Genomic DNA, 24,882 nt, shown 5'->3' with positions numbered 1-24,882 from the left:
GAAGTGAAGAAAGCTTTTGGTATGCTGGCCTTTATTAATCAGAGCATTGAGTATAGGAGTTGGGATGTAATGTTGGAATTGTACAAGGCATTGGTAAGGCTAAATTTGGAGTATTGTGTACAGTTCTGGTCACTGAATTATAGGAAAGATGTCAATAAAATTGAGAGGGTACAGAGGAGATTTACTAAAATGTTGCCTGGGTTTCATCTCCAAAGTTACAGAGAAAGGTTGAACAAGTTGGGTCTTTATTCTTTGGAGCGTAGAAGGTTCAGGGGGGACTTGATAGAGGTGTTTAAAATTATGAGGGGGATTGATAGAGTTGACGTGGATAGGCTTTTTCCATTGAGAATGGGGGAGATTCAAACAAGAGGACATGAGTTGAAAGTTAAAGGGCAAAAGTTTAGGGGTGGATAAATCCACTGTGATTCAATGTTGTAAAACAATAAAACACGAAAACTTCCAAGGGGGCGGGGGGGGGGGTGGTGAATAATATTTACAGGCACTGTAACAGAGAACATTGGTAAGGAAGGTCCCCATGAAAGATCAATGGAGACACAGGGGACAGGGGATGCTGGAACCCAGAGCAACACAGAGTCTGTTGGAGAAAAAGTCAAAGTTCACAATAAATTTATTATCAAAGTACATATTTATCAACATATATTACTTTGATATTCATTTTCTTACAGGCATTCACAGTAGAACAGAGAAATACAATGGAATCAATGAAAAACTACAGAGAAACAAAGAATGACAAATAACCAATGTGCAAAAGAAGACAAACACACAGATGGTCAGATGATACTGACAACATGAGTGGTAAGTGGGTCGGACAGCATCAGTGGATTCCGACCAGAAACCTCAACAGTTTCTTTCCTCTTAACCATATGCTCGACCTGCTGAGTTACCCCAACAGATTGTGTGTTGCTCCCCAGAAGAGATCATTTTAAAGAGAGATAAAGATGAGCTTTATTTGTCACATGTACATTGAAACATACAGTGAATCGCTTCATTCATGTCAACGACCAACACAGTCCGACGATGTGCTGGGGGCAGCCTGCAAGTCTCACTGTGCTCACAGTGCCAACACAGCGTGCACACAACTTAATAACCCTAATCAGTACGTCTTTGAAGTGTGGGAGGAAACTGGAGCACCCAGTGGAAACCCACGAGAAGAACGTACAAACTCTTTACAGACAATAGTGTGAACTGAACCCCCAACCATCACCTCTCAGCTTTTTTACACCAGCTATCCCGCCTGTATCTCTTAGTCCAGGTGAACGGTCTCAATCTGAAATGTGTCTATCTTTTTCCCTTCACAGATACTGCCTGACCTGCTCAGTTCCTCCAGCATCTTACTCCAGATTCTGGTATCTGCAGTCTCTTGTGTCTCCTGAATGGTTAAGGTTGTTAGCAGCAGGGTAGGTGAGAGGAAGTTGGTGAATGAGCTACATCAACTTTAGGATGATCTGATAATCTTCTTCAGTAAGTCACCACCTATTTTAGAGTCATCCACAACTCCCATGACGGAAGGTGAAAGTTCAAGTTCAGTTTTTTGTCATGCAACCATACACATGTATACCACCAAACAGAACAACTTTCCTCCAGTCCAAGGTGCACAACACAGTGCATATAGCTCACATACAACACACAAGTGCATCTATCTGTAGCTCCTCGAAAACTGTGTTAGGGATCTGGAGCAGCAGCTGGGTAACTTTTGGCTTGTACGGGAGAGTGAGGAGATGATCAATCAGAGTTACAGGGAAGTAGTCACCCCTAAGTTGCAGGAGGCGAGTAGCTGGGTGACTGTCAGGAGAAATGGAAACGTGAATAGGCAGTTAGCGCAGAGCATCCCTGTGGCCATTCCCCTCAATAATAGATATACCGTTTTGGATACTGTTGTCGGGGATGACCTCCCAGGGGAATGCCATGGAGACCAGGTTACTGGCACTGAGCATAGATCTGTGGTGCAGAAGGGAAAAGAGGGAGAAGAGGGAAGTGGTAATGATAGGGGACTCAATGCTCAGGGGAACAGACAGGAGATTCTGTGGACATGAATGAGACACCCAGATGGTATGTTGTCTCCCAGGTGCCAGGGTCAGGGATGTCTCAGATCATGTCCACAGCATTTTGGAGAGGGAGGGAGAGCAGCCAGATGTTGTGGTACATATTGGTACCAATGACATAGGAAGGAAAAGCAAAGAGGTCCTGAAGAGAGAATTTAGAGACCTGGGCAGAAAGCTGAGAAGCAGGACCTCCCGGGCAGTAATCTCTGGATTGCTGCCTGTGCCACGTGCCAGTGAGGGTAGAAACAGGATGATTTGGCAGATAAATATGTGGCTGAGAAGCTGGTGCAGGGAGCAGGGCTTCAGGTTCCTGGATCACTGGGATCTCTTCTGGAGGAGGTATGACCTGTGCAAAAGTGACGGGTTGCAACTGAACCTGAGGAAAACCAATATTCTTACGGGCAGGTTTGTTGGAACTGTTGGGGAGGGTTTAAACTAATTTGGCAGGGGGTGGGAATCTGGAGTGAAGGGTCTCAGGATAGGATGGATGGTAAAAAGTAAAGAGAATGTGCAGTCTGACCGTCAGGAAGGGCAGACTGATGACAGGACAAAATTGCAGCCAGCGGAGTGAGTAGGCTACAAGACAACATGGCACAGGAGAACTAGGCCATCTGGCCCATCCAGTCTGCTTGCCAGCAACGTTGTTTTGCCCCTCCTCAGTCCCATTCCCCGTATCCTTTAACACCATGTCCAATCAGGACCCTATCAATCTCTGCCTTACATGCACCCAAAGACTCGGCCTCCACAACTGCCTGTGGAAATAAATTCCACAATTTACCAGGCTTTGCCTAAAGAAACGATACTGCCTGACCTGCCCCGAGTTCCTCCAGCAGTTTGTAGATTGCCAGACCTGCAGAATCTCGTGTGTTTATGTTGTCTTGTCAGTTCTGCTTGCTCTGGGGCATGGGTGGAGCTGTGAGCCATCAGTTAATTTTGTTCTAACTTGTTTAGAATGACAGCCTCGTGATCCCCAGCAATCTACACCTTTCACTTGGGAATGACAGTCGGAGGAACCCGGCCATCAGATCAAACCACTCTCCCATTACTTCTTCTGTCTTTCAGGCGTTTAAAGTTGTGGTGTTCAATCATGGGAGATTTTAACACGCAGGTTGATTGGGAAAATCAGGTTGGTAATGCATCTCAAGAGAGTGAGTCTGTTGAATGCCTACGAGATGTTTTTTTAGAGCAGTTTGTCATTGAGCCTACTACAGGATCAGCTATACTGGATTGGGTATTATGTAATGAGCAGGAAGTGTTGAGAGAGCTTAGGGTAAAAGAACCCTTAGGAGGCAATGATCACAATATGACTGAGTTCAACTTAAAATCTGATGGACAGAAAGTAAAGTCTGACGTAGCTGTATTTCACTGGAATAAAGGAAATCACAGTGGTATGAGAGAGGAGTTGGCCAAAGTAAATTGGAAGGAGCTGCTGGCAGGGATGTCAGCAGAGTAACAATGATGCGTGAGATTCTGAGAAAAATGAGGACGATGCAGGATAGATGTATCCCAAAAATGAAGAAATACTCAAATGGCAAATTAGTACAACTGTGGCTGACAAGGCAAGTCAAAACTAATATAAAAACAGAGGGCATACAACAAAGCAAAAATTAATGGGAAGGCAGAGGATTGGGAAGCTTTTAAACACCTAAAGAGAGCAACTAAAAGAGTCATTGAGGGAAGAGATAAAATATGAAAGCAAGCTAGCAAACAATATCAAAGTGGATAGTAAATGATTTGTGAAGTATGTAAAAAAATAAAAGAGGATGAGAATGGATATAGGAGCACTAGAAAATGAGGCTGGAGAAGTAATAACGGGGGACAAGGAGCTGGCAGATGAACTAAATATCTTGCATCAGTCTTCACTGTCAAGGACACTAGCAGTGTGCCAGATGTTGAAGGGTGTGAGGGAAGAGCAGTGAGTGCAGTTACTATTACAGAGGAGAAAGTGCTCAAAAAGCTGAAAGACCTAACGGTATATAAGTTACCTGGACCAGATGAAATGCACCCTAGAGTTCTGAAAGGGATAGCAGTAGAGGTTGTGGAGGCATTAGTAATGATCTTTCAAAAAATCATTGGACTCTGGCATGGTGCCAGAGGACAAGAAAATTGCAAATGTCACTCCACTCTTAGAGAAAAGAGGGAGGCAGCAGAAAGGAAATTATAGATGTGTTAGCTTGACCTCAGTGGTTGGGAAGATGTTGGAGTCAATTGTTAAGGAAATAGTTATGGAGTACTTGGTGACACAAGACAAGATAGGCAGAGTTACCATGGTTTCCTTTAGGGAAAATCCTGCCTGATGAACCTGTTGGAATTATTTGAGGAGATTACAAGTAGTATAGATAAAGGGGATGTGGTGGATGTTGTATATTTGGACTTGTGGGGGGGGGGGTGGTTTCACACACATCTGGTATTTAACGGGATCCCATCCTGAAGTATATCCAGGATTGAATCCAGCTGTTTTTACTGAGCTAGTCCAACTGGTCTCACTACGCAAGGTGATCTCAGCTATGCCAATAACCTTCACTGCAGGCTTATAAATCCTGATGCCTCACATCCTCTCCTCAGAATGATTCACAGAGAGGTGGTGGCCGTCGGCCACATGGGCTCCATGTCCTCCCCTCTATCCTGCGGACCTTGTCCACACAGAGATTTGCCCCAGTTTCTTTGGAACACCACAGAGTGTGAGAACCCAGCTGGTGATTGGTGGGGAAGGCAAAGGGCCAAGGAAGCAGCAACCTGATAGGACAGTAGACCAGGCAGAGGGAATGCAGGATTAGTCTTGGATTCTTTGTTCCCCACAGCTACATGTCCTTTCAGAGAACCTTGTACTACTCCATCTCCCCCACCTTTCTCCCCTCTTCCTTTCCCGTCCTGATGAAGGGTCTTAGCTGGAAATACTGACACCATTCATTTCCATAGATGCTGCCTGACCTCCTGAGTTCCTCCAGCATTGTGTCTGTTTTACTGCAGATTTCCAGCACTCTTGGTGTCTCTATGGTGAGGCTGAGGTTATTTTTGGTTAAGTGAATTTATTCTAAAAGTACAAATTTTTTCAAGTCCCTGGACCAGCTGCCAATGGGGTAACTTAATCAGCCTGCACCTTCAGCGAGAGGGACAGAGACTCGGCTCCATTCTGACACAAGTGGTCTCGTGCAGGACCAGCAGCTGAAGGAAGAATCAAATCTTTTGTTGATATTTCTGAAGACCTATCCTGGGCCCAACATACTCATGCAATTACAAAGCAGGCAAACCGGCGGCTATATTTGAAACGAGTTGATTTAAATCTTACACCCATTTCACAATGTGAGGGAGTAAAAAACTTTGTGTTATAACTTCGTCGTAATGTACAAACATGTGAATTTAAAAGTCTAAAAGTTTGTAGAAAGAAGCTGTCCCGTAGCCTGTTGGTCCTGCCTGATGGGAGCAGCTGAAGAAGTTTATGGTTAGGGTGACTGGTGGTCCTGATGATGTACCAGGCCTTCTTTCTGCACCTGCTGCTGTAAATGTCCTCAATGGAGAGGAAGGATCTTTGATGAAAGATGCAGGACAGATGACTCTGGCAAGCAGCTGTCAGTGTCTATGCTCTAGTGGGGAGATGGGCTTAAGAAGATGAATTGTACTGCTGCTGTGAAACAGATTAGACAATATACTTCGATGAGTAAACTTGACTGCTTCCACTGACTGCAGAGGGCCAGTGTTTATGCTGGAGATGAGTTTGTCTGGACAGAGACAGACAGCTCTCTCAGCCTACTGCAGCCCACTAAACGTCAGCTCACAAACACTAATGACTTCAATCAGCTGTCCCAAACGACAGCCCTGACAGAGGAATCATAAGGACAACATTCCCCTGACCCCAGGGGAACTTCAGGAAGTCTGACCCAGGCACACGGCGTCTCTCAGATCTGGAAAGCCTGCACTCAGTGACATGAAACTAAAAATACAATCCTACTGAAAATAACAATTGGAGATAAGCTCAAAGAATCTCAAGGCACAGAACAAGAACTGCACTGGCAGGGCTCCCCACAAGACCCACCCTCAAAACAAGGGGACAGAACTACCCAAGAGGGAGCTGGTCAGCACAAATGAGGAGTGTGGGAAAAGTGGTGAATCTCTGGAATTGTCTTCCCGACTTCCCCTTTTCCTGTTGGAATCACCTTATGTACAGACACTCCTGTGCCTAGCGTCACTTATGATCAATCTATGATCATAAGCTACCTTATGTATTAATGTATAGTTATTGTGTGTTTTTTTTTACTACTGTGCTCTTTATCTCATTGTGTTTTTGTGCTGCATCAAATCCAGAGTAACAATTATTTTGTTCTCCTTTACACTTGTGCATTGGAAATTACTTTAAGCAATCTTGAATCTCAAATCAAATGGTGGAAGCTGGATCATTATAAATATAGGATTGAGAACCACTTATTCAAAATTCAAAACTCCCAAATTTTTTTTTAGCACTGACATGACATGACAAATGGGAAAATTCTGCAAGAAGCTGGGAAGATTCCCAGGCGATGCACAGGTCTCTGCACATGACAGACAGTTCTGAGAAATGATTTCATAATGAACAAAAATTAATGAAGAATAGAAAAACACTGCATAAAATGAAAAATGAAGATCTTGTTACGTTATTGAAAGAGTGAATTTGTCAGCACTGGAGTGAATTTATTTGTTTTAACAGTATGCCGATCATGAAACAAGCAAATATCTATCATCACAAAAAGAGAACTTTGCAAGCATTCAGGCCCGTCAGCGCAGAGAGCCGAGCATCGCGATGAGGTTTTTTCGCAGGTCGGCGATGCTTGTTTAAAAGGGGAGTTACATAGGTGTTCAGGCTCATTCCAATGGCCCAATCAGTGGCAGGAGCAGGTCACAGTGATGAAGTTTCTCACAGGTCGGCAACGCTGGTTTAAAGGTACAGAAGGGACAAGTGGGGCGGCCAGTGGTGAGAATAGGCCAGCAGTTAGAGTAGGAGTGTCAGGCTTTGGCTCAAAGGAGACTGTTAGGGATCTGGAGTAGCAGCTGGATGACCTTCGACTTGTACGGGAGAGTGAGGAGATAATCGATCAGAGTTACAGGGAAGTAGTCACCTTGAAGTTGCAGGAGGCGAGGAGCTGGGTGACTGTCAGGAGAAACGGACATGTGAATAGGCAGTTAGTGCAGAGCACCCCTGTGGCCATAATAAGTATACCGTTTTGGATACTATTGTGGGAGATGACCTCCCAGGGGAACGCCACAAAGACCAGGTTACTGGCACTGAGCATGGGTCCGTGGTGCAGAAGGGGAAGAGGGAGAAAAGGGGAGCGGTGGTGATAGGAGACTCAATAGTCAGGGGAACAGACAGGAGATCTTATAGACATGAACATGATACCCAAATGGTATGTTGCCTCCCTGGTGCCAGGGTCAGGAACATCTCAGATCGTGTCCACAGCATTTTGGAGGGGAAGGAACAGCACCCAGATGTCTTGGTACAGATTGGTACCAATGACATAGGAAGGAAAAGCAAAGAGAATCTAGAGAGCTAGGTAGAAAGCTGAGAAGCAGGACCTCCAGGGCAGTAATTTCTGGATTGCTACTTGTGCCACGCACCAGAGAGGGTAGAAACAGGATGATTTGGCAGATAAATGCGTGGCTGAGAAGTTGGTGCAGGGGGCAGGGCTTCAGGTTCTTGGATCATTGGGATCTCTTCTGGAGGAGGTATGACCTGTACAAAAGTGACGTGTTGCACCCGAACCCAAAGGAGACCATATTCTCACGGGCAGGTTTGTTAGAGCTGTTGGGGAGGGTTTAAATTAATTTGTGAGGGGGGTGGGAAGCAGAGTGAAGGAACTCAGGATAGGGGGTATGGTAAAAAAGCAAAGATAGCATGCAATCAGACTGACAGGAAGGGCAGGCAGATGATAGGACAAAATTGCAGCCAGCAGGGTGTGTATCAGTGCATTAAGGATGTAGAATCAAAAAGGGTAGCAAATACAGCACTCAAGGTGTTATATCTCAAGGCACAGAGCATAATAAATAAGGTGGATGATCTTGGTGCACTATTACAGATTGCCAGGTATGATGTTGTGGCCATCACTGAATCGTGGCTGAAGGATGGTTGTAATTGGGAGCTGAATGTCGAAGGTTCCACATTGTATTGCGGGGATAGGAAGGTCGGCAGAGGAGGTGGCGTGGATTTGCTGGTAAAGAATGGCATCAAATCAATAGAAAGATGTGACATAGGATCGGAAGTTATTGAAGCCTTGTTGGTTGAGTTAAGAGACTGCAAGCGTAAAAGGACCATGATGGCAGTTATATACAGGCCTCCCAACAGTGGCTGGGATGTGGACCACAGATTAGAATGGGAATTAGAAAAGGTATGTCAAAACAGCAATGTTATGATAGTCACGGGACATTTTAAAATACATGTCGCTTGGGAAAATCAGGTTGGTAATGAATCTCAAGACAGCGAGTTTGTTAAATGCCGTTGAGATGGCTTTTTAGAGAAGTTTATTGTTGAGCCTATTGGAGGACCAACCATACTGGATTGGGTGTAATGTAATGAACTGGAGGTGATTAGGGAGCTTAATTCTTTGAGGAGATTTCTCACAATGCGCTGGAGAAACTCAGCAGATCAGTCAGCATCAGTTGAAAAGATTAGTTGACGTTTCAGGCCGAAACCCTTTGTCAGGACTGAAGGAAGAGCTTTGTGGAGGGTTTGAAGAATGCTGGTAGTTGAAAAAAACAGTAATTTTAAAGACAAAGGACTGGGGGAGGGGAAGCAGGGAGGTGATTGTCAGGAGAACAATGCGAAGTAGTAGAAGAAGGCGGAACTATGAGGGAGGTGATGTGAAATAGGGATAGAGGAAGGGAGGGGGAGGGAATTACCGGAAGTTGGAGAATTCTATGTTCATACCAAGAGGCTGGAGACTACCTAGACGGTATATGAGGTGTTGCTCCTCCAACCTGAGTTTAGCCTCATCATGGCAGTAGAGGAGGCCATGTATGGACATATCTGAATGGGAATGGGAAGCAGAGTTGAAGTGGGTGGCTACCGGGAGATCTTGTCTATTGTGGCGGACAGAGCGGAGGTGCTTGACGAAGCGGTCCCCCAATCTGCGTCGGGTTTCACCGATGTAGTGGAGGCCGCACCGGGAGCACCGGATGCAATAGATGACCCCAACAGACTCACAAGTGAAGTGTTGTCTCACCTGGAAGGACTGTTCGGGGCCCTGAATGGTGGCAAGAGAGGAGGTGTAGGGACAGGTGTAGCACTTACGCTTACAGGGATAAGTGCCGGGTGGGAGATCCGTGGGGATGGACGTGCGGATAAGTGAGTCATGGAGGGATCGATCCCTGCGGAAAGTGGAGAGGGGTGGAGAGGGAAAGATGTGCTTAGTGGTGGGGTCCTGTTGAAGGTGGCGGAAGTTGCGGAGGATAATGTGCTGGATCCAGAGGCTGGTGGGGTGGTAGGTGAGGACAAGGGGAACTCTGTCCCTATTGTGGTGGCGGGAAGATGGGGTGAGGGCTGAAGTGTGGGAAATGGAGGAGATGCGGGTGAGGGCATCATTGATCACCGTAGAAGGGAAACCACGATCCTTAAAGAAAGAGGACATTTGAGATGTTCTGGAACGGAAAGCCTCATCCTGGGAGCAGATGCGGCGGAGACAGAGGAACTGGGAATAGGGAATGGCATTTTTGCATGTGGCGGGGTGGGAAGAGGTATAGTCGAGGTAGTTATGAGAGTCAGTGGGCTTGTAGAAGATGTCAGTGGACAGTCTGTCTCCAGAGATGGAGACCGAGACATCGAAAAAGGGGAGAGAAGTGTCAGGGATAGACCAAGTGAGTTTGAGGGCTGGGTGGAAGTTTGAGGTAAAGTCGATGAAATTGACGAGCTCAGCATGGTGCAGGAAGCAGCACCAATGTAGTTGTCAATGTATCGAAGGAAAAGTTGGGGAGCAGTACCAGAATAGGTTTGGAGCACAGACTGTTCCACATAACCAACGAAGAGGCAGGCGTAGCTGGGTCCCATGCGAGTTCCCATAGCTACACCCTTAGTCTGAAGAAAGTGGGAAGAGCCAAAAGAGAAGTTATTAAGTGTGAGTACCAGTTCCACCAACCAGAGGAGGGTAGTGGTGATGGGGAACTGAGTAGGGTAGAGAGAGGAGATGTGTTGGATGTTGTATATTTGGACTTTCAGAAGGCCTTTGACAAGATGCCACACATGAGGCTGCTTACCAAGTTAAGAGTCCATGGTATTACAGGAAAGGTAGTTAGAGCATTGAAGTCTCTTCAATGTCAGTACATCATTTCTTAGATAAGGAGCCCAAAGCTGCTCATGATACTCCAAGTGTGGTCTGACCGATGCCTTACAAGGCCACAGCATTACATCCTTTGCTGTTACATTCTAGTCCTCTCAAAATGAAAGCTAACATTGCATTTGCCTTCATTACTACTGACTCAACCTGCAAATTAACCTTTAGGGAATCCTGCACAAAGATTCCAAAGTCCCTTTGCACCTCAGATTTTTGAAATGCAAATGAAATGCTATGTTGGAAATTGCAAGGTCAAACACTTTGGTAGTAGAAATAAATGTGCAGACTATTTTCTAAATGGGGAGAAAATCCAAAAATCTGAGATGCAAAGGGACTTGGGAGTCCTTGTACAGAACACCCTCAAGGTTAACTTGCAGGTTGAGTCAGTGGTGAGGAAGGCAAATGCAATGTTAACATTCATTTCAACAGGTCTAGAACACAAGAGCAGGGATGTGATGCTGAGGCTTTATAAGACAGAGGTCCCCAAACTTTTTTGCACCGTGGACCGGTTTAATATTGACAATATTCTTGCGGACCAGCCAACGGGGGTGGGGGGGGGGTGTTAGTCAACAGTGAATGTGACAGGGAATGAGGAAAGGTGCAGGTGACTCATATTGCCAAATCATATCGTTTCCTCGCAGCCCGGTGGTTGGGGACCACAGTTATAAGGCGCCGGTGAGGCCTCACCTTGAGTATTGTGAACAGTTTTGGGCTCCTCATCTAAGAAAAGATTTGCTGGCATTGGAGAGAGTTCAGAGGAAGTTCATAAGAATGATTGTGGGAATGAAAGGGTTATCACGAGGAATGTTTGATAGCTCTGGGTCTGTACTCGCTGGAAATTAGAAGGATGAATGGAGATCTCATTGAAACCTTTCAAATGTTGAAAGGCCGAGACAGAGAAGACGTGGGGAGGATGTTTCCCGTGGTGGGGGAGCCTAGGATAAGAGGGCACAGCCTCAGGATAAAGGGACATCCATGCAAAACAGTGATGCAGAAATTTCTTTAGCCAGAGGGTAGTGAATTTGTGGAATTTATTACTACAGGCAGCTGTGGAGGCCAGGTCGTTGGGTGTATTTAAAGCAGAGCTTGATAAGTTCTTGATTGGACACAGCATTGAAGGTTACGGGGAGAAGACTGGGGTGTGGAACTGAGGAGGGGGAGAAGAAAGGATCAGCCATGACTGAATGGTGAAGCAGACTCGATGGGCTAAATGGCCTAATTCTGCTCCTATGTCTAATGTTAATTGTGAATATTCAGTAGGCTTGTTGCAAAAGTTTGAGCAAAGGCAAATGCACGAGGCTAGCAGTCAAGCATACTGTTGTTTTTCAAGCCTTCCACATCAGCCGCAGCAGACGACGAACCTCGACCTTTGACATCGACGCAGGCAGACAGAGAAGAAGATGACCTGCCTGCCCATTGGAAACAGACGACGATGAGATGACACCCCAGTGTCCCATCACCCCATCCCCCGGGCCGCAGACCGACACCAATTCGCAGAGAATGCAGCGGTAGCTGGGACGCACCCTGCATATCTTTAAGAAAAGTCGAAATAAACAAGCTAATTAATTAGGTGCCGCCTGGCATGTAAATGATCTGGCCCAGGTCAGAGGCAATTGCCGATTGCATTGCCTCTGATCTGGGCCGACATTTACGTGCCGGGCGGCACCTAATTAATTAGCTTGTTTATTTCGGCTTTTTTCTTAAAGATGTGCTGGGTGCCTCCCGGCTACCACTGCATTCTTCGCGGATTGGTATCGGTCGCTGTCTGGAGGGTGGGGGCCACTGCACCACCCCAACCTCCACTAACCATCGGTGCTGTCTTCCCGATTCCAGTAAGTGATACTACACTGTACATACATTATTTCTACTTTATATAGGCTGTGTATTTTTATGTGTTAGTTGGTACGAGTTGGCAGCTTCATAGCTTAAAGGTTACTGGAGAGAGTGTATCTGCCGAGAGCGCTAGCGTGAGATTTCCGCTACGGAGAACAGTGCAGGCAATGACTGTAGAGAAGTATTTCTACTTCATATAGGCTGTGTATTTATCATATCATTCCTGCTTTTACTAAATGTTACTGTTATTTTAGGTTTTATGTGTTATTTGGCATGATTTGGTAGGATATTTTTGGGTCTGCAAACGCTCACAAAATGTTCCCATATAAATAAATGGTAATTGCTTCTTCGTTTTACGACATTCCGGCTTACGAACCGTTTCATAAGAACGCTCTACTTTCGGATGGCGGGGGAAATCTGTGCTATTTGATAAATATTTGATATTTCCAGATCTATTATCACAATCAGAATGAAACATAGTCCAGTTGTGTTGTTACAACTCAAACAATGCACTTCACCATACAATGAAATGCGTCGTTTATGTTAACCACGAACTCAGCCTAAGGATGTGCTGGGGGCAGCCCGCAAATGTCGCCACCCATCCCAGCATGAACATGTCCACAATGTTCAGCAGAGCAACACAAACAATAAAACAAGCCTCTTCACCACTCACCCATACACCCGTACCTCCAACCCCGAGACAGACCTCCTCCGGGCCTTTGGTTCTTGGACTCAGACTGGGGAACAGTTACAGCCAGTGTCGAGCAGCCATGCTACGTTAGATCGTGGAGCAGGGCTGACAGGCTGTGCTCTTCCTCCCCCACCGCCCAGCCCCATTTCAGTGCTCTTGCCCACAGCCCACACAGACTTCCTTTCCCTCTATTTATGCAGTCCCCCTTTTACTCCACGCCCTTTCCAATAAAGCACCAGTCAGATTCCAGGATCGGCCCTTGAAACCTCAGAGTTTAATTCCCACACTCCAGATCCCCAAACTGACACCTGTGTGCAGGTGCAAGTCAATCCCATTGACAAAGAGACCAGACATGGTGGGGGTGCACTGTGGGGCTGCTGCATCCACACTGAGAGAGTGGTGGGTCAGGGGATAGTTCTGTGCAGAGAAGAACACTGTTGGAATAAGGAGTCTGCTCACCCACCACAGACATCCCACCAGGCAACCTCATTTCAGACCCATGGAACTAAGGTTTGGATTTGTAAACAGACCTCCACGATCTGACAGGATAGCCAATGTGAGAGCACCACACATCAAAGTGCTGGTGAACACAGCAGGCCAGGCAGCATCTCTAGGAAGAGGTACAGTCGACGTTTCAGGCCGAGACCCTTCGTCAGGACTAACTGAAGGAAGAGCTAGTAAGAGATTTGAAAGTGGGAGGGGGAGGGGGAGATTCAAAATGATAGGGGAAGACAGGAGGGGGAGGGATGGAGCCAAGAGATTGGCAAAGGGGATAGGGATATGGGAGGATCATGGGACAGGAGGCCCAGGGAGAAGGGAAAGAGAGGGGGGGAGGAAACCAGAGGATGGGCAAGGGGTATAGTCAGAGGGACCGAGGGAAGGATGTGTGTATATAAATAAATAACGGATGGGGTACGAGGGGGAGGTGGGGCATTAGCGGAAGTTAGAGAAGTCAATGTTCATGCCATCAGGTTGGAGGCTACCCAGACGGGATATAAGGTGTTGTTCCTCCAATCTGAGTGTGGCTTCATCTTTACAGTAGAGGAGGCCGTGGATAGACATATCAGAATGGGAATGGGACGTGGAATTAAAATGTGTGGCAACTGGGAGATCCTGCTTTCTCTAGCAGACAGAGCATAGGTGTTCAGCAAAACGATCTCCCAGTCTGCGTCGGGTCTCGCCAATATATAAAAGGCCACATCAGGAGCACCGGACGCAGTATATCACCCCAGCCGACTCACAGGTGAAGTGTTGCCTCACCTGGAAGGACTGTCTGGGGCCCTGAATGGTGGTAAGGGAGGAAGTGTAAGGGCACGTGTAGCACTTGTTCCACTTACAAGGATAAGTGTCAGGAGGGAGATCAGTGGGGAGGGATGGGGGGGGGAACGAATGGACAAGGGAGTTGCGTAGGGAGCGATCCCTGCGGAAAGCAGAGAGTGGAGAGGGAAGGATGTGCTTAGTGGTGGGATTCTGATATGTCTGTCCACGGCCTCCTCTACTGTAAAGATGAAGCCACACTCAGGTTGGAGGAACAGCACCTTATATCCCGTCCGGGTAGCCTCCAACCTGATGGCATGAACATCGACTTCTCTAACTTCCGCTAATGCCCCACCTCCCCCTCGTACCCCATCCGTTATTTATTTATATACACACATTCTTTCTCTCTCTCTCCTTTTTCTCCCTCTGTCCCTCTGACTATACCCCTTGCCCATCCTCTGGGTTTCCCCCCCTCCCCCTTTTCCTTCTTCCCGGACCTCCTGTCCCATGATCCTTTCATATCCCCTTTGCCAATCACCTGTCCAGCTCTTGGCTCCATCCCTCCCCCTCCTGTCTTCTCCTATCATTTTGGATCTCCCCCTCCCCCTCCCCCTCTCAAATCTCTTACTAGCTCCTCCTTCAGTTAGTCCTGACGAAGGGTCTCGGCCTGAAACGTCGACTGCACCTCTTCCTAGAGACGCTGCCTGGCCTGCTGCGTTCACCAGCAACTTTGATGTGTGTTGCTTGAATTTCCAGCATCTGCAGAATTCCTCGTGTTTACGTTAGCCAATGTGAGAATTCACTCTGTAACCTCTGAGATGTTGCTTTCAAGATTCAGTGTTTGAGAAGCTGAAAGGTCTGAGGGTAGGTAAGTCTTCTGGACCAGATGGACTACATTCCAGGTGGCTGAAGAGATTGTGGAGGCATTAGTAATTATCTTTCAAGAATGACTAGATTCTGGAATGGTTCCAGAGGATTGGAAAATTGCAAATGTCACTTCACTCTTCAAAAAGGGAGGGAGGCAGAAAAAAGGAATTATAGGTTAGTTAGGCTGACTTCAATGGTTGGGAAGATGTTGGAGTCGATTATTAAGGATGTAGTTTTGGGGTACACAAGTAGGCCAAAGTAAGCATGGTTTTCCTAAGGGAAAATCTTGCCTGACAAATCTGTTGGAATTCTTTGAAGAAATAGCAAGCAGGATAGACAAAGGAGAATTGGTTGATGTTGTGTACTTGGATTTTCAGAAGCCCTTTGACAAGGTGCCACACATGAGGCTGCTTAACAAGCTAGAAGCCCCTGGTATTACAGAGAAGATTCTAGCATGGATAAAGCAGTGGCTGATTGGCAGGAGGCAAAGAGAGGGAATAAAGGGAGCCTTTTTTGGTTGCCAGCTGGTGACCAGTGGTATGCCACAGGGGTCTGTGTTGGGACTGATTGTTTTTATGTTATATGTCAATGATTTGGATGATAGAACTGATTGCTTTGTGCCTAAGTTTGCAGACAATATGAAGACAGGTGGAGACGCAGATAACTTTGAGGAAGTGGAGAGTCTGCAGAAGGACAGACAGATTGAGAGAATGGGCAAAGAAGTGGCAGATGGAATGCAGTGTAGGGAGGTGTATGGTCATGCACTTTGGGGAAGAAATAAAGGTTAGACTATTTTCTAAACAGGGAAAAAAAACAAAAATCTGAGGTGCAAAGGGACTTGGGAGTCTTTGTGCAGGTTGAGTCAGTACTAATGAAGGCAAATGCAATGTTAGTATTCATTTTGAGGGGACTAGAATATAAGAGCAAGGATGTAATGCTGTGGCTTTGTAAGGCATCGGTCAGTCCACACTTGAAGTATCATGAGCAGCTTTGGGCCCTTTATTTAATAAAGAATGTGCTGACACAGGAGAGGCTTGAGAGGAGGTTCATGAGAACGATACTGGGAATGAAAGGGTCATCGCGTGTGGAACATTTGATGGCACAGAGCCTATACTTGCTAGAGTTTAGAAGAATGGGGGGGGGTGTTTCTGATTGAAATCTGTTGAATAATGATAGAGTGGATGTAGAGAGCATGTTTCCTGTGGTGGGGGAGGCTATGACCAGAGGACATAGCCTCAGTCAGAATAGAGGGAAGTCCATTCAGAACAGAGATGAGGAAGAGTTTCTTTAGCCGGAGGGTGGTGAATCTGTGGAATTCATTGCCATAGACAGATGTTGAGGGCAAGTCATTGAGTATATTTAAAGCGCAGCAGGATAGGTTCTTGATCAGTCAGGCTGTCAAAGGTTACAGGGAGAGGATTGAGAGGGATAATAAATCAGCCATGATGAAGTGACAGAGGAGATTGGATGGGATGTGGCCAAATTCTACTCCGATGTCCTATGGTCTTATGACTTAAGATTGTTTAATGTCATTTCCAGTACACAAATGTAAAGGAGAACAAAATAATTGTTACTGTGGATCCGAAAAAATACACAATAGATAAAGAACATAATAATAAACAACACAACAAATATAAACACATAAGATAGTAAGTATATAAATAAACAGATATATATAAATGTGTGTAAGGGGACTAACAGGAAATAATAAAGCAGATGCATCCTAAGTTGCACGACAACAAATGCCGGAATTACGCCCCCCCCCGCCCCTCTCTGCTCTAAGTTTTTCCTAAAGCCCAGCTCCCTGACTGAGCAGTCATTCACCAGCCCAAAGTCTCCACATCAGCGGCCCACCATTGACGATATCTTCAAGGGACGGTGCTTCAAGAGGACAGCGTCCGTCATTAAAGACTATAATTGTCAGTGCCTCTGGAAAGAAACCAGCATATTCAAAGATCCCACCCAGCCCACCCATTCTATATACCCCCTGTCCCACTGGGCAGAAGATACAAAAGCCCAAAAGCACGTACCACCAGGCTTGAGGACAGCTTTGATCCCAGTGTTATTGGACTTCTTCTCACAATCTGCTTTGTTATGGCCTTGCATCTTTACATCTAGTGCGGGCACCACACCAGCGCAACATTTAGAAACATGGAAAACCTACTGCACAATACAGGCCCTTTGGCCCACAAAGCTGTGCCGAACATGTCCCTACCTTACAACTACCTAGGCTTTACCTACAGCCCTCTATTTTTCGAAGCTCCATGTACCTATCCAAGAGTCTCTTAAAAGACCCAATCGTTTCTGCCTCCTCCACCGTTGCCGGCAGCCCATTCCACGCACTCACCACTCTTTGCGTAAAAAACTTACCCCTGACATCTCCTCTGTACCTACTGCCAAGCACCTTAAAACTATGCCCTCTCGTGCTAGCCATTTCAGACCCGGGAAAAAACCTCTGACTATCCACACGATCAATGCCTCTCATCATCTTGTACACCTCTATCAGGTCACCTCTCATCCTCCGTTGCTCCAACAAGAAAAGGCCGAGTTCACTCACCTATTCTCCTAAGGTATGCTCCCCAATCCAGGCAACACCCTTGTAAATCTCCTCTGCACCCTTTCTATGGTTTCCACATCCTTCCTATAGTGAGGCAACCAGAACTGAGCACAGTACTCCAAGTGGGGTCTGACCAGGGTCCTATATAGCTGTAACATTACCTCTCGGCTCTTAAACTCAATCCCACCATTGATGAAGGCCAATGCACCGTATGCCTTCTTAACCACAGAGTCAACCTGTGTAGCGGCTTTGAGTGTCCTATGGACTCGGACCCCAAGATCCCTTTGATCCTCCACACTGCCAAGAGTCTTACTATTAATACTATATTCTGCCATCATATTTGACCTACCAAAATGAACCACTTCACACTTATCTGGGTTGAACTCCATCTGCCACTTCTCAGCCCAGTTTTGCATCCTATCGATGTCCCGCTGTAACCTCTGACAGCCCTCCACACTATCCACAACACCCCCAACCTTTGTGTCATCAGCAAATTTACTAACCCATCCCTCCACTTCCTCATCCAGGTCATTTATAAAAATCACAAAGAGTAGGGGTCACAGAACAGATCCCTGAGGCACACCACTGGTCACTGGCCCCCATGCAGAATTTGACCCATCTACAACCACTCTTTGCCTTCTGTGTGCAAGCCAGTTCTGGATCCATAAAGCAATATCCCCTTGGATCCCATGCCTCCTTACTTTCGCAATAAGCCTTGCATGGAGTACCTTATCAAATGCCTTGCTGAAATCCATATACACTACCTTCATCAATGTGTTTAGTCACATCCTCAAAAAATTCAATCAGGCTCGTAAGGCATGACCTGCCTTTCAAAAATCCATGCTGACTATTCCTAATCATATTATGCCTCTCCAAATGTTCATAAATTCTCTCAGGATCTTCTCCATCAACTTACCAACCACTGAAGTAAGACTCACTGGCCTATAATTTCCTGGGATATCTCTACTCCCTTTCTTGAGTAAGGGAACAACATCCGCAACCCTCCATCCTCCGGAACTTTTCCCGTCCTCATTGATGATGCAAAGATCATCGCCAGAGGCTCAGCAATCTCCTCCCTCACTTCCCAGAGTAGCCTGGGGTACATCCCGTCCTGTCCCGGTGACTTATCCAACTTGATGCTTTCCAAAAGCTCCAGCACATCCTCTTCCTTAATATCTACATGCTCAAGCTTTTCAGTCCACTGCAAGTCATCCCTACAATTGCTAAGATCCTTTTCCGTAGTGAATACTGAAGCAAAGTACTCATTAAGTACCTCTGCTATCTCCTCCGGTTCCATAGACACTTTTCCATTGTCACACTTGATTGGTCCTATTCTCTCATGTCTTATCCTCTTGCTCTTCACATACTTGTAGAATGCCTTGGGGTTTTCCTTAGTCCTGTTCACTAAGGCCTTCTCATGGCCCCTTCTGGCTCTCCTAATTTCATTCTTGAGCTCCTTCCTGAAAGCCTCTGGCTGTTCTCCTTCCCACTTCAAGATATAGTGAACACGATCAGAAACATCTTGGACTCTGGCACCTGGGAGGCAAACTACCATCTGCGTTTCTTTCCTGCGTCCACAGAATCGCCTTTCTGTCCCCCTAACTATAGAGTCCCCTACCACTGCTGCCATCCTCTTCCTTTCCCTACCCTTCTGAGCCACAGGGCCGGACTCTGTGCCAGAGGCACGACCACTGTTGCTTCCCCCAGGTAGGCTGTCACCCCCAGCAGTACTCAAACAGGAATACTTATTGTTTGAAGGGACAGCCACTGGGGTACTCTCTGGTACCCGCTTCTTGCCCTTCCCTCTCCTGTTACCCACTCCTCTGTCTCATGTGGTCCAGCAGTGACGACCTGACTATAGCCCCTCTCTATCACCTCCTCACTCTCCCTGACCAGACGAAGGTCATTGAGCTGCAGCTCCAGTTCCCTAACGCGGTCCCTAAGGAGCTGCAGCTCGACGCACCTGCTGCAGATGTGGTCGTGACACTATTACAGTTTGTGGCTATAAGGAGTTTATATGATCTTCCCTGTGACCCTGTTGCTTTTCTCCGGGCACTCTGGTTTCCTCCCTCATTCCAAAGATGTACCACGTACATTGGTGAATGGAAACTGTCCGCTGATTAGACTAGGATTAAATACACGACTCACTGGGCCGGAAGGGCCTGTCTCATGCTGTATCTCTAAGTAAACAAATAAACTTAAATCTGCCCTTCCTGCGTAACTGTAACACTCTATTCTGCATTCTCTTATTGCTTTATCTTGTTCTATCTCAAAACATTGTGTAAGGATCTGATCCATATGAACAGTTTGCAAGACAAACTCTTCACAGTATCCCAGTACATGTGACAATAATGAACCAATAAACCAGGCCCTTGTCTCATTGCTGCCGTCACAGAGCAGCCACAGGAGTCTGGCTCCACGAGAGGGCACAGTTTTAAGGTGCTTGGAAGTAGGTACAGAGGAGATGTCAGGGGTAAGTTGTTTTTTTTTACGCAGAGTGGTGAGTGTGTGGAATGGGCTGCCAGCAACAGAGGTGGAGGAGGAAACAACAGGGTCTTTTAAAAGACTCCTGGATGGCTACATGGAGCTTAGAAAAATAGAGGGCTATGGGTAAAGTCTAGGTAGTTCTAAGGTAGGGACATGTTGGGCACAGCTTTGTGGGCCGAAGGGCCTGTATTGTGCTGTAGGTTTTCTATGTTTCTAACCCTGTTCTCACTGCTGCCGTCAGGGAGGAGATACAGGAGCCTGAAGACCCATACTTAACGTGGCACGGTTGTACGTGGCTTCGCAGTGCAGGCGGTCCGGTTCATGTCCCTACACTGGCTGTGAGGAGCGTCTCCTCCCACAGTCCGAAGACGTGTGGGTTGGTAGGCTAACTGGTCATTGTAAATTGTCCTGTGATTGGCCCGGGGGGGGGGGGGGGTAGAATTGCTGGGCAGCATGGCCAATGAATACATTTCTGGAACAGCTGCTTCCCCGCTTGGCCATCAGGCTTCTGAATGGACAATGAACACTACCTCACTATTTGTTTTTTGAACAACTTACTTATTTTGTAACTTAGTAATTTTTATGTATTGATAACACAAAACAACATGTTCCAGCACGTCAGTGATCTGAGTATTTAACTTTATGCAAACCAGCAGTGGTTCAGCCAACCGTTCACCTCGTTTACACTCGCAAAGTATTTCATACAAACCCACAGTGGTTACAAAACATACATTTTAAAAGTAGCAACTATAAAAACCCAGGAGTTAGAGGGCTGGAGCCGAGAGAGGGAGCTTGGAGAGTGCAAGAGCAGCAGAATGGGCTGTGAACAGAATCCAAAACCGTGAGAAGGTGGAAAGGGACAGTGGGGTGTGCTCTTTAAAATGTGGGTGCATCAATATTAATTAAGGAAATAATTGCAGAACAAAGGAGATGGATACACACACTTTACAGCACCAAGAACCCAGGTACAACTCCTGTCGCTGTCTGTAGGAGTTTGTATGTTCTCCCCATGACAGCCGGGGACCCCCATTCCCAAGACACGTGGGTCAGGGTGAGTAAGTTGTGGGGATGTCACGTTTGTGTCAGAAACAAGGCAGCACTTGCGGGCTGCCCCCAGCACATCCTCACTGATTTGACTCGATGCAAGCATTTCATGGTATGTTTCAATATTCATGTGACAAATAAAGTCAATCTTTTCAACATTTATCTGTAATTTAATCATATTTAAAAGGAGAGGTCACGAAAGGGCAACTTGAGATCAAAGCCACCAGTTAACGAGTACGGGTCCTTCCCAAGGTTATGAGTATTTGCGCATACGGAGGAGTGCGTGTGGAGAGGTGAGGTGCACTGTGGGCTACACAGACACATTTCTGGCTTGCGAACTGTGTGGAATACGAGGAATTCCCAGAAACAGATCCATAACCTGGGGAAGGACTGTGAAAGGAATTCGAGGGGAGCTGGAGAAAAGTTGCTCATGGGGGTCCCTGTGGACGCTTGGAAGGACAATGGAGGCAGAAACTCTCCCTGGACGTACCACAGGGCAGACGGTCAGCATACCGGCGCACCACGGCAGCATAACGATTGGCGCAACACTATTAGAAGCTCAGGGTGTTGCAAAGTTCGGAGTTCAATGGTGGCACCCTCTGTGAGGAATCTCCCTGTAGAGTGTGTGGGCTTTCTCCCGCTACTCTGGTTTCCAATCCACAGTCCAAAGATCTACCAGGTAGGTTAATTTGTCATCGTGCAATAAGCTGTCCGGTGATTAGGTTAGGGTTAATCGGGTTTGTCGGGGGTTTCTGATAGTGTGGCTCGAAGGGCTGAAATGACCTACCCCCGGGCTGTATCTCAAAATAAACAACTCCAGGACTCCCTTGTACGTACGGCTGAGTGAGCAGCTCCAGTCTCACAACTTTCTGTCAATTTATGAGGGTAGAATACTGAAAGACCTGGAGAGAGTAGACGTGGAGAGGATGTTTCCTACAGTGGGGAGTCTAGGACTAGAGGGCACAGCCTCAGAGTAGACAGTCGTGGAGAGGATGTTTCTTACATTGGGGGAGTCCAGGACCAGAGGGCATAGTCTCAGATGTGGAGAGGGTGTTTCCTACAATGGGGGAGTTTAGGACCATAAAGCGCAACCTCAGAATAGAGGGACGTCCATTTGGAGGAGAGATGAGGAGGAATTTCTTTAGCCAGAGGGCAGTGAATCTGTGGAATTCATTGTCATGGACAGCTGTGAAGGCCAAGTCATTGAGTCTACCTAAAGTGGAGGTTCTTAATTAGTCAGTGATGTCAAAGGTTGTGGGAGAAGACAGGAGAATGGGGTTGAGAGGATAAATAAGTTAGCCTTGATGGAATGCCAGAACAGACTCGATGGGCTGAGCTGCATAATTCTACTCGTATGTTTTACAGATGAGGATTTAAGAGTGTAAAATGAAGATGTTCGGATGGAATAGCATCTATTAAATCAGGAATCCAGCAACTCTAGAGCCAGGGAGGGAGACATAAAGAACCAAAGGTCAAAGGGAAGGGGTGACGCTGAGGAGACACCAGCATACCTGGTTTGATTGCATTCATCACCGCCCGCGAAGCTTTCAGAACGGCTTGATAGACATCGCGCTGCTCGGGAGTGAACCTGCCGTTGGCTGGAAAGGAGCAGGTGATGTCTGACCCGTAGCAGTAGTACTCTCCACCCATATCAAAGAGGCTGCAAAGGCAAAATCGTCATGTTGACCCAAGGCATGCAACACAGTCTGGCATTCACCCTCAGTCACAAAGCACAGACCAGTATCCAAAACACACCCAAGCACAGTGAAACTCCTTCCAATAATCCTAGTCTGTGTTTATACCAGAAAACATCGGGAAAGGTTGGGGGGTTACAGACAGCAGTGGCTCAGTGGGCCAGATCATCACTTGGGCAGTTAGTCATCCCCATGCTCCCTCGGACTGCTCCTTGTCAAAGTTCAAAGTAAATTGATTATCAAACTACAGATACATATACAAGGGTGCTAGAACCCTGTTTTTACCCCATTTTTCCATAAATATGACCTAAAATCTTCACGTGTGCTAGAACTAGATACAGAGAACCCAATTAAATAGACAACACAAAAACATTATACTTGTTAATTTCTTGAGAAAAATCACAGACACACACTAGGTTCAGGTAAAACATCACCAGCATATGTTCTGAAATTTGTTAATTCAGCAGCAGTACAAAGCAATATCAATTACAATAAGTATATAATAGTTCAATTAAAAAGTGCAAAAACAGAAATAATAAAAGTGAAGCAGTCTTCATGGGTTCATTGTCCATTTAGGAACCGGATGGCAGAGGGGAAGAAGCTGTTCCTGAATCACAGGCTTCTGTACCTCCTTCCTAACGATAATCATGAGAAGACAGCATGTCCTGGGAGATGTGGCTCCCTAATAATGGACATCACCTTTCCGAGGCACCGCTCCTTGATGATGTTTTGGCTACTATGGAAGCTGGGACCCAAGGTGAGCTGACTAATTTCACAACTTTCTGCAGCTTCTTGCTATCCGGTGCAGTAGCCCCAAATCCCCGCAATACCAGACAGTGATGCAGCCAGTCAGAATGGTCTCTCCTCACCCAATACCAGACAGTGATGCAGCCTGTCAGAATGGTCTCTCCTCACCTCACCCAATACCAGACAGTGATGCAGTCTGTCAGAATGGCCTCTCCCTCACCCAGTACCAGACAGTGATGCAGCCTGTCAGAATGGCCTCTCCCTCATCCAGTACCAGACAGTGATGCAGCCTGTCAGAATGGCCTCTCCCTCACCCAGTACCAGACAGTGATGCAGCCTGTCAGAATGCTCTCTCCCTCACCCAATACCAGACAGTGATGCAGTCTGTCAGAATGGTCTCTCCCTCACCCAATACCAGACAGTGATGCAGCCTGTCAGAATGGTCTCTCCTCACCCAATACCAGACAGTGATGCAGTCTGTCAGAATGGTCTCTCCCTCACCCAATACCAGACAGTGATGCAGCCTGTCAGAATGGTCTCTCCCTCACCCAGTACCAGACAGTGATGCAGCCTGTCAGAATGGTCTCTCCTCACCCAATACCAGACAGTGATGCAGTCTGTCAGAATGGTCTCTCCCTCACCCGGTACCAGACAGTGATGCAGCCTGTCAGAATGGTCTCTCCCTCACCCAATACCAGACAGTGATGCAGTCTGTCAGAATGGTCTCTCCCTCACCCAATACCAGACAGTGATGCAGCCTGTCAGAATGGCCTCTCCCTCACCCAGTACCAGACAGTGATGCAGCCTGTCAGAATGGTCTCTCCCTCACCCGGTACCAGACAGTGATGCAGCCTGTCAGAATGGTCTCTCCTCACCCAATACCAGACAGTGATGCAGTCTGTCAGAATGGTCTCTCCCTCACCCAATACCAGACAGTGATGCAGCCTGTCAGAATGGTCTCTCCCTCACCCAGTACCAGACAGTGATGCAGCCTGTCAGAATGGTCTCTCCTCACCCAATACCAGACAGTGATGCAGTCTGTCAGAATGGTCTCTCCCTCACCCGGTACCAGACAGTGATGCAGCCTGTCAGAATGGTCTCTCCCTCACCCAATACCAGACAGTGATGCAGTCTGTCAGAATGCTCTCTCCCTCACCCGGTACCAGACAGTGATGCAGCCTGTCAGAATGGTCTCTCCCTCACCCAATACCAGACAGTGATGCAGCCTGTCAGAATGGTCTCTCCCTCACCCGGTACCAGACAGTGATGCAGCCTGTCAGAATGCTCTCTCCCTCACCCAATACCAGACAGTGATGCAGCCTGTCAGAATGGTCTCTCCTCACCCAAT

At 46.9% G+C, this 24,882-nt stretch overlaps 1 protein-coding gene across 3 annotated transcripts in view; it reads right to left on the bottom strand.

Moving 5' to 3' along the window:
• The window catches only part of pepd (peptidase D), a 200,619-nt gene that overhangs the window by 23,084 nt on the left and 152,653 nt on the right, over positions 1 to 24,882 (bottom strand). For all 3 annotated transcript variants that reach the window (XM_063067267.1, XM_063067266.1, XM_063067268.1), the window contains one exon: positions 22,605 to 22,753. In XM_063067267.1, coding sequence (XP_062923337.1) covers positions 22,605 to 22,753 — 149 coding nt within the window. The remainder of the gene's footprint in view (positions 1 to 22,604; positions 22,754 to 24,882) is intronic.

The sequence above is a fragment of the Mobula hypostoma genome, chromosome 14, assembly GCF_963921235.1.
Source record: "Mobula hypostoma chromosome 14, sMobHyp1.1, whole genome shotgun sequence".
NCBI classification, from domain to species: domain Eukaryota; kingdom Metazoa; phylum Chordata; class Chondrichthyes; order Myliobatiformes; family Myliobatidae; genus Mobula; species Mobula hypostoma.
Note: the sequence above shows the minus strand (reverse complement) of the source record. Positions and strands in the feature narration are given on the sequence as shown.